The 10719-nt window shown below is 33.0% G+C and overlaps 1 protein-coding gene across 1 annotated transcript; it reads right to left on the bottom strand.

Moving 5' to 3' along the window:
- On the bottom strand, window positions 1-7477 carry TRIADDRAFT_56536 (uncharacterized protein; the record flags this gene model as incomplete). Its single annotated transcript, XM_002112441.1, has 20 exons — window positions 1-21; window positions 282-374; window positions 522-645; window positions 1001-1131; window positions 1247-1350; window positions 1440-1553; window positions 1633-1699; window positions 1790-2083; window positions 2218-2395; window positions 2463-2811; window positions 2962-3192; window positions 3292-3673; window positions 4076-4244; window positions 4325-4482; window positions 4574-4686; window positions 4769-4850; window positions 5285-5429; window positions 6245-6386; window positions 7195-7300; window positions 7421-7477. The coding sequence occupies 20 exons, from the start codon at window positions 7475-7477 to the stop codon at window positions 1-3; spliced, it is 3060 nt and encodes a 1019-aa protein (XP_002112477.1).
- Window positions 7478-10719: the final 3242 nt, after the last annotated feature.

The raw sequence follows: 10719 nt of genomic DNA, 5'->3' as shown, positions 1-10719 counted from the left end.
TTATGAGTATCGCTTTGGTATCTAATGTGATCAATAAGTAATTAATTGTATTATTATTACGAAAGGATATATTATGTAGATCAGCACTTCCACTACAATGATACTAAAGCAAGTCATCCAAGTCACATATACGAGTATGTCAATTTTCTTTCTTGTAAGCCTCCTATAGTATTCAAATTTATGATATTTATAAAAAGGTAGAAAAAAAACAAGAAACAGAGACATTTTAAGGTTAACATCAGAATAAAGTAGCGTTATTATATTTTAGATATGATATCTACCGGATGACAACAGATAATGCAATAAAGGGCTTCAGACGTTGGTTGTAGTAAATCCATATCAAAATCTTCGGAAAATACAACGTCTAAAATTGACTATCATTATGGAAAATACAAACAACAATAGTTGTAATCAGTCAACACTATTCTAAATAATAGGAAAAATATGAACTTGAGAACTGGATTACGCCATAGTTAACACACTACGAATATGTTCAATTAAGTAATTTTCCAGGAAATTACCTTCATAAACACTTCGATACCGATCATTAGACTATTTCGCTCTTTATTGCATTTTTTTCCATACACGAATGTAGCTAATCCCGTAATAGACTCCAAAGCTAATTTGCTGACCTCACTACCAAATCTAAATAATTGGATTGATAATATCGTAAGAACGCAAATTTTCGTTAAACGCTATGTTAACTTTCCATGTAGCAATAGGGTTGTGCAGGTAAGCATAGTTACTAAAAGCAGCATTGGAAATATATATCCACATCGGTGAAGGCGTGATTAGGTTCTAGCTTCTATTACAGATTTGGAAGATGCTTGTGATTTACTGTAACACTAACGTGCAAAATTTACACAAGTTGTCTAGTGTGTTACGAAATTTTTGAAATTTTTTATAAAATAAAATATCTTTCTTCTACAAATTGATAATAGGGATTATCAATTACGATCTGTGTTAATAATGACAGATCTATTGCTAGTATTCATCTAACCTGCGCAAACCCATATCAAGAGATACCATTAACGAATTCGATAAATTTTGTGGAATGTCGACTAATTTTCCAGGATGAATTTCGCAGTGAAACGAGACCAACTTAAAGTACTGCAAACATAAATCTGGAATCTTATTCCAAAATTAAAAGTAGAACATTAGGTATTGATGAGCTAGTAAATATACGTAAAGAAAGTTTGAAAATAATGATCTATAAAAAATATATACGTCATACGCATTATCATACCTTTAATAGATTTTCGTTCATAAGTGGTATAATAAAATTTAAACCACTTAAAACTACATCAATAACAGATATAGCATCATCTTGTCCTGCATCAACTTTAATCTCTGTATTTACATCAGTTAATTCAGTAAATAACATTTAATACGAAAAAGAGATTGTAAATTTAATGTAATTAATGAAGCAAGGTACATACCAGTTTTTGAAAAATCAAGATAATCTTTCGAGGTAACGTGCGATAAAAGTTGTAATATTAGACACAAATCCGTAAATTTTTCTTCTTCAGCTAGTACTGTGTCGTTAAATCTCCCTGCCAGTGTTGATTCAAATTACATTACATTAATTGTGAGAACCTTAATATTTTACATATTATTTATTAAAATCCATACCTATACTACATTTAGCATATGTCTGAATTATGGCCAAGCATAATTTAAAAAGTTCATTTGTTTCCCTCTAATGAGAAAACCACGAAAAGTAGGATATAAGGTTATCTCAATCAATGAAATTTAATTCTGATCATAACTCTTCACTAGTATAGAATACCTGATTTAAGTAAGCAATCTGCGACTTAGTTGTGCTTACGAAAAACTCAAGGATCGTTTCTACCATATCAGGAAAATTGGAAAAATGTTGTAGGAGCGGTACACAATCATGTAAAATACCCAGCAAATATGAAAATAGAGCTGATACTGATGATGCAGTTGTTGCAAGAGCAACACCAGAACAGCAATCGATAGTATTGCATAATTCATCCCTAAGAGCCGAATCCTGTATCATTTTAGCCAGCAGTGGCCCTTGTAGCGCAGCTAAAAATCGACTTTTTAGCGGTTGTAAAACCTAAAAAAGAAGTAAATGAATTACGAATGCAGACGGTAGATTTATTCCATTAATAATAATAATATTTGTATAAAGCAGCAGATAATATTATAATATGAAGTTTGTAATTATTACTAATCTCTTATATTGCATACGTTGCTCCAAAATCGATTTCTAGCATCATTATCATCTACGCAAGAGCCAGCTTTTATTAAAGCACACGCTAACTGTTTTTGAGCAGCCCCAGATAACTTTTTAGTAGATAAATTGGTGTTACCAGCTTGTTGTACCGCCAAATTCCAAAGATCCTCGCAAGAAACTGCGATATGGCATCTATATGAAAAGCTTGTTAGTTTCTAGCTAAAATTCGCGACCAAATCGTAAAATTATGGAAAAATACCTAGCTTTATTATCTACAACAGTAGATAACAAATTAATAGATTCTATAGCGACATCGTTTTCCGAGCTCCAAAACGTTAAATTGGACATTACTTTTCTAATAAGAAATTTGACAGTTTGTGTGCCAAGATCACAGTCTTGACCAAACGTCAAAATTAAAGACAAACTGATGTGATCATAGCGATTCTCCATCGGTAATAAATAAGCCTGACTCCATCGTGTCAAAAACCAAACAATCGTTTTTCCAACTTGAGGGCTCAGAGAATCAGCTGCAGCTGATTGTAATACTTCTTGTTCAATTCGAGAAATGAATAACATTAAAAAAACTATCACGAATACATGATTGATCCCTAAGTAGATAAAAAAATCCACGATATTAATACAGTAATTCAACATGCATCGTATACGTTATAAATTGCTATAAAGGCAGTGTTGATTAAGTAGTAAAAAAGTAAACGAACTGGTATCGAAAATAGTTGAAACTATATTAACGTATTTACCTTCTACATGCAATAGTTGTACCATGTTGTCATCTATACTTCTGGAATCATTACAACAGATGTGAGATAAAAGCTTAACTAGGTTAGCGTAATTGTCAGAGTTAGGTATATTATCTGAGTAGCGTAATATCGCGGAAGGTATCAAAGGTACTTCAAGTTTATTTTCATCTGTCAGGACACTACCAGCAATTAATATTAACCAGTGGATATCATCCATAAGAGCATTGTGGTCTGTTTAATATAAATAATAATATTTTAATTAAATGCTTGCTATACTATCAGTATACTGTATATTGAAAATGAAAGATTTAATTAACTCAATAGTGTTACCAATTCCGGCGGAAAGTGGACGTGATACGTATTGTCTTAAAGTTAATATCGTATTTTCCAATAACTGCGATAGTAAGGGTAACGAGAGGGATAGAACCGATCTTCCAAGTATGCCGATATTTAATAATTGTTCACCGTATGAAACTCGGTCATCTTCATCTAATTCATCAATTTCAAGTTCGGCATCATGGCCAGTAAGGGTAGCGCAGATAGATTTTCGGCCTTCACTTAGGTGACATTTCAGATAACACTCAAATATTGCAATAGCATTTAGAGAGATACGATTGACGTCAAATTTTGCAGTATCTTCACTAACGATGGAAAACCAGCATTCTAACAACTGGTCACAAGCATAAGAAAAATATGTTTCTTCTATATATTCCTAAAAATTGTTAATTTTAAATAAATATAAGAAAATATTTTAGCATAAATTTCGTAAGTTGGCAAGTCAATTATAAATTACAACAAGCAATATTGCATAAGCGAAGAGTGTATAATGCGTTATTTACATTAATTATCGCACGATTAATTTGATCAGTAGTCACACAAAGTCGGATATTACAACTAATAATGCGGTAAATGATGCACTAGCTAAATCATGAAACATACTACATTACGAAAAGACACCAGTCTTATTGGAGTCAGTCTATAATTTACGTATCAAAATAATTAAGCTTTCAATTATAAATTCAGGAATTTAACCACATGTAGTATAGGTAAAAAAAAAGGGCATTATCTACGAATAAGTTTGACAAGTTGACAGTGTTAGTTACTTTATATTTACCATTTCTTCTTTAACACAATTTTCCAGGCAAGCGCATGTTAAATGAGACAGGTCATCAATAAAAGTGAATATGGCTTCATCTTGTACGTGTTCCAATAATTTATCGACAATAACTATCCGATTAAAAACGTCTGCTAAATCTTGAGCTTCAACGCCATGACAAATTTGCCTTTACATTGCAGTAAAGAATAGGTCAATTTTATATTATTATATGTCAGTTACGAATTTTATGATTTGCATAACTTTTACCTGTTTCGTGCCTTGATCAACGAAGTTATCAGATACGTATTGTAAGACATTCTTGATTGAATACTTGGAAATACATCACCGCATATAGAGATCAACTGAGAAATACACAACAGTGTGAGATGACACAAGCGTGATTCTTGTCGCAATTTCTGATATAGCTGTGGCGAAAAGAATTGATAAACATCAGTGTAAAGGATTTTTTACTGACATTTTCTACCATCCAATGACAAAAGTAAGAAAAAATCTCACCTCTAAAAATAAATTGATGGTCGATTGATTCGAAATCATATCATCCCAATCACGACTAGGTCTAAAGGTAACAAATTTATTGTTGTCCGCTTGGCCAAATTTAGGACGATTAGCTACATAAATTAATTAAGGTTTTATAACATTTTTATGTTTACGAAGTATAAAATACTTAAAACTTTAGGCCAATATCAATACCAATTGTGAAAAATTCGAATATCTGTAAATCATTATCCTCATAAACGGCTATAGGTAAATAGGAAAGATACGGCTTAAGTCGCTAAAGTTCCACGTCAGAACTTGTTCAGATAACTCTAAGTACTTTTCAATAACTTTAGTGTCATGATTCAAGTTGCGACTGCAGTACTGTAATCCTTCCAATGTTATAATACATATTTTTTTCAGGACACTAGACTAGAAAGAGAATATTATAGATTAAGATTTTGCAAGTAAAAATTAGCAATGCAACTACTTAGTAATACGGTAGACAACAATATCATCATAATTCAAAACAGTTGCATACTTCGAATTTTTTCTTTGCTTTAATGTGAAATTCCCAGCTTACGCTTAATCTGCTTGATTTTTGATTGACACAAAATTCGTTAAGTATGGAGGCCATAAGGGAACAGCTATCTAAATGCTTATTTGAGAGTAATATAGTGCGATGTTATGCATCAGATTTCGTTATCAGTCACGTAAGTCCTGATCACTTACCACCCTACTTGAATCGCTGTTTTTTAACTGATAGATAGTGGATAATAAGTTATCAAGATCATTTATACCAGATTCGGTTACTGCTGACTTTTTAAACATAATAGCAACACAGGAAAGAATTTGCTCTCGAACATAATCTTGGCATCTACAAAAAGTAAAAATTTTAAATAAGTTAAAGAATTTTATTGGCCTGTGCAATATCCTTTTATAGCGTATGATGTGTAACGTCTCAGTTTAACTACTATAGCATACAATCAGAAACCAGATTGTATAGTAGACCCACCACTTTATAAAAAGTTCTTAGAATACTTAGCTGAAACTATGGTACTGATGCATTAAGTACCAGTTACATCAGTACGATAGCCTCAGTTAAGTATTTTAAGAACATTTTATAAAGTAGTAGGTCTACTGTACAGTAGTAACTATAGTTAGATTGCAGAATCAGAATATAATCTCCAATAATTTTAATTGGAATTAGGAATAACTTTAAAATAACTCGACCTCGTATCCAGAAAGTATAGTACAGTATTGTATCATCGCATACTTTATAACTTTATGAATTTAAAGCAGTGTATAGTAGTCATATAGAATTGTTCCAAGTTCACGATGGTTCAATTTTGAAACAAATGTTTACGTACTAAATAATTATTATACGTACAGTATATATATATATATATATACATGCTGTAGTAGAATACAGTTACATTGCTGCAAATTATTTATAGTTGGGATGTAAATGTTGCCGCTGTTTTATCATGGATAAGACCGTACACCTAGATAGGTACTTTATACACATCACTACTATATTACATAGTTAGAAGATTATTGCTGCAAGTATTTTAAGATGACTACTGAGATATCGTATAATAAACGGAAGCTATAACAAGAATATGCATGATGTAGCTAGCAATTGCTAGTATCGACGTCAATAAAGAGTCCAATTAGATGTTTAGTTCTCACCTAGATTGGCCAATAACGTAATTCAGTAAGAATTCGCGTAGTGAATTTTTATCGTTCTCATTAATTAATTTCCATTCCCGAACGATTGCTTCTTTTATAGTACTAGCAGCTTGAAAATGGACATAGGTATTGCTGCTGTTTTCTATGAGAGAAACAAGTTAGATTTTAAGAGTCGTAGGAATTCATTGAGCCAATAAAAGTTTGATAGATTTAAGTTAATAATAATAAATCATAATTGTAACAGGTAGATTCTTGAATATACGTTATACATGTAATCAACCTACTCTATTATGAGTAAAGGATAGTAGTATCTAGCAGTCAGGCCTACTACCTATGTTCTAAGGCTTTTCTGAACTTTCAATTCTTCAGTATACGTATATTGTACACGCAGTTATTGCACTAACCATGAGTAAAGTACTATATGGTGCACAGGAGTCAGACTTGCTACTCATTTCTGAAGTTTTTCTGAACTGCAAATTCTTCCATGTACACATGCTGTGTACGTCATTACTGCTATGTTACTAGTATATGTATATCATTATTACTTATGAGTAAAGGAAATGGCATAGACGTCATTGACATGCTAAGTACCCTATCTTTTTCTACGATTTCTCTAAGCTGTCGATTCTTGCATATACGAGTAGGTACGTACGTTGTACTGTACACGTAATATTAATGCGATCATTGTAAGTAGAGTAGACGGGAGTCAGACCTGTTATTTCATTTCTAAAAGCTTTTCTGAACTATAAACTTTTCCATGTACGCATGCTATGCACGCCATTACTACACTACATTATGAGTAGGTAATTTTTTCCTACAGTTTTTCTATACTATTGATTCTTTAATATTCGTACATTATACACATCATTCCTGTGCTATAGTATCAATACAGTATTGATTAATTTACAAGCAAGAGTCAGACAAGGCACCTCAATTCATACTTTTCGTACCTAACATGTATTTACAGATTGAATAAGGCTGTTTGGCTCTACGAAAGGATAAGAAAATCTTTTCAGCAGTTCGATAGTCTTCCCCGCTAACTTGATTAGGCGGACTCTACAGTGTATAAAAGCAAAGGATATTTTAAGGCGTTTTAGAAGACAATGTTGAAGAATTGATTCACCGCTCGGTGTTATCTCGACATTAGCCTATCCTATCCTAGACATTCGACCTTACCATCATTACTATAGCAGCCTTCTCGAAATTAGCCAAAATCTCTTTAGCGTCTGCCATATCCTTTGTGATTGAGTTGAAAATATTAGATAGAACACCTCAATCGAAGTAGTAATTAACCAACTGCAGGTCTCCAAGTTGCAGCAACAATCATTAAAACTACAAGCCTTTCCTTTTCAACAGTCCGTCAATGAGTCCGTCATCCGAGGACGATGTACTTGGATAGGCCTCTTAATCAATTCAATGCTCACTGATTTATTCCCCTTGTCTAATTTGAAATTCTTCTATTTTGATGCCGTATCCTACTTGTATTTCTTACAAATAAAAGCTTTGCTGTAGTTGCCAATCCAATTTGAAAGTAATAGCCAGAAAGAGCAAAGTAAAAGTGATACTATTCCCTAAATGCTGCCAATGAAAATTGCTAAAAGTGCAAGCTATCCTGGCTGCGGTTTAAAGGATAGTGACTGTTCGCGGGCTTTGGCGTCGTTCTTCTTGTATCGACTGAGCATACAGTACAAGGTATGGAAACTTCTACTGTACAGTATGAGTGAGCGTACCAATGATCTGGTCTAGTTTACAGTGTACAGTACAGTGTACTGTACACTGGAGAGTGTGCAGGCTGCAGTGATCCCCTGGCGTTCAATCATTGACAAGCCAGTTATACCAGCAAGGCGACTACTTTAAATTATGGCCATGGGCCATGCTGACTTAAATTATAGTATCGGCCAAATGTAGATGCGATTACAGATGGATTAGCCCTGTAGAAATGATTAAATGCATCGACTGACCATAGAAGGTAAGGAAACTTCTACAGTACTGTATGACTGAGCGTCCCAATGACCTGGTCCAGTCTACAGTACAGTACTGTACAGTGTACAGTACAGCGTACTGTACACTGGAGACTGTCCAGGCTGCAGTGATCCCCTGGCGTTCAATCATTGACAAGCCAGTTATAGCAGCAAGGCGACTACTTTAAGTTATGGCCATGGGCCATGTTGACTTAAATTATAGTATCGGCCAAAATGTAGATGTGATTACAGATGGATTAGCCCTGTCGAAATGATCAAATGCATCGATAATTCATTTTTAGGCAGTATAGGCACATTTATAGTTCAATGATCAGTATTGTTATAATCCAATTGTGGAAGACTGGGGATAAAATAGCAGGTACAAATGATAGTATCGGCCAAATGTAGGTGTGATTACGTAAGATGGATTAGCCCTGTCGAAATGATCAAATGCATCGATAATTCATTTTTAGGCAGTATAGGCACATTTATAGTTCATTGATCAGTATTGTTATAATCCAATTGTGGAAGACTGAGGATAAAATAACAGGTACAAACGATAGTATCGGCCAAATGTAGGTGTGATTACAGATGGATTAGCCCTATCGAAATGATCAAATCCGTCGATAATTCATTTTGGGCAGTATAGGCACATTTATAGTTCATTGATCAGTATTGTTATAATCCAATTGTGGAAGACTGAGGATAAAATAGCAGATACAAATTATAGTATCCGATGGTCAAATTGAATTGGTCAATTGAACAGTTTAGGAATTTTACTCTATCTCTAATGTGGCTGACTTGAATGGAAATAAAATTTGCTATCTGATTCAACGCTCCTCTTCTTGCGACATACACATAGCCCTATCTTGGTATAGGCTAAAGTAGAAATTTTACTTTGAGATCCGCTATTTGATTCAAGATTCTTTTTCCTTAATAATTTTAATAGCCTTGTCTTGGTATAGTCCATGGACTATTCGATACTACAGTAGTTGTCCTGTCCAGACCGGGCATATTTAGTAGTCCATGGTATGGGCTAAAGTAGCAATTTGACTTTCAAATCCCATTATATCGGTTAATAACATTATACCATTATTATCACTACTATGCGCGTATCCGTTTGTAAAGAGATCGCATGGCTAATAGATGACAATACGCGTATTCCTCGTAGAAAACAGTTATTAAAATTAAAATGATTACCCTGAAAATGTATAACGAGGAGATACGCTCATCTTTCAGGTCTTATAGCATAAAAAAGTGATCAATTTTTAGTTCTACTTTCACAGCTATAGCTGTGAGAAAAGTTGCAAGGCTACGCACTTCGTCCAGTTTATGTTGCACATTATATACTGTATTCATATAAATAGATTATTTTTATTTATTTATTTACGTATACGCTTACTTTTAGAACTATGTCTATCGGAAAAGTTGCAGGGATACGCGCATCATACAGTTTATTCTAGTATTGCATACCTATACAGTAGCACCAAAGTTTTTATTCATATTTTCACAATTATGACCATCGGAAAAGTGGCAAAGATACGCATATCATCCAGTTCATATTGCAGACTATAAAGTAAATATAAAATTTTTTTATTTATATTTTCTCGGCTATAACTCATAGAAAACTTGCAATGATTAATTGCATTTCTTAATATAAGCGATAATGAAAGTCATTCTAAGATTGGGTAATCGTTAGCATATAGTTCCTACTTAAATATCATAGTCTTTTATTGATCAGACTCCATGTACGTATAAAGTCAAGTCATAAAAAAGAATACAGTCTTATTGTAGCTATACCGTGGTATATCTACATGACTAAGATTATATTTACGTCAATTTCGAAGCATTCCAATTACAAACATAGAAAATAGAGCCAAAGCGAATGATAAATTAGGTAAAAATTGTCCATGTTGACTTTCCATAAATTACCCTACCGTCAAAGTATATTTAACATTATTTTTATTCATTCTAAATACATACAAATTTTGGTAGCATACTTTTATATAGAAAGAAGAAAATAAGTTTGAACTAATTTTTTACAATTTATAATTGACTTGGATGATAACTCTTGTATGAAAGGGTAGATTTTTTAATCTTTGACGTTCTTGTAATACGGGATTCAATCATACAGTCTCTATTTGATAGAGCTCATTATCAAATATAGAAGTTACAAACGGTTTCGTGATCAGCTCTAGACTAGTTACGTCTGTTTAGACTGGCCCTCACAGATATAAGTAGAAAATTACTGTAGTATTCATTTATTAATTGTCGCAATAGTTTACTTCTACATTCGAATCTATCTTCGTTATTTTTTTGAGTATTTTCGATCAAAAACTATGAAGAATGCATTTCTTACCATCCATACTATTGGTATTTTTTCTACTGGAATCAAGATATTATAGTGCACACATCAACAAAAGGGAATCTTTTCAAAGTTTCAATGCTTCTACTGATGATATTAACTCGACAGTTAAAGTTTATCACTGCCACTCGACCATTTATCATAAAAAG

This window comes from Trichoplax adhaerens, genomic scaffold, assembly GCF_000150275.1.
Source record: "Trichoplax adhaerens TRIADscaffold_5 genomic scaffold, whole genome shotgun sequence".
In the NCBI taxonomy this organism is placed as follows: Eukaryota; Metazoa; Placozoa; class Uniplacotomia; order Trichoplacea; family Trichoplacidae; genus Trichoplax; species Trichoplax adhaerens.
This window is presented reverse-complemented; position numbering and strand designations above follow the sequence as displayed.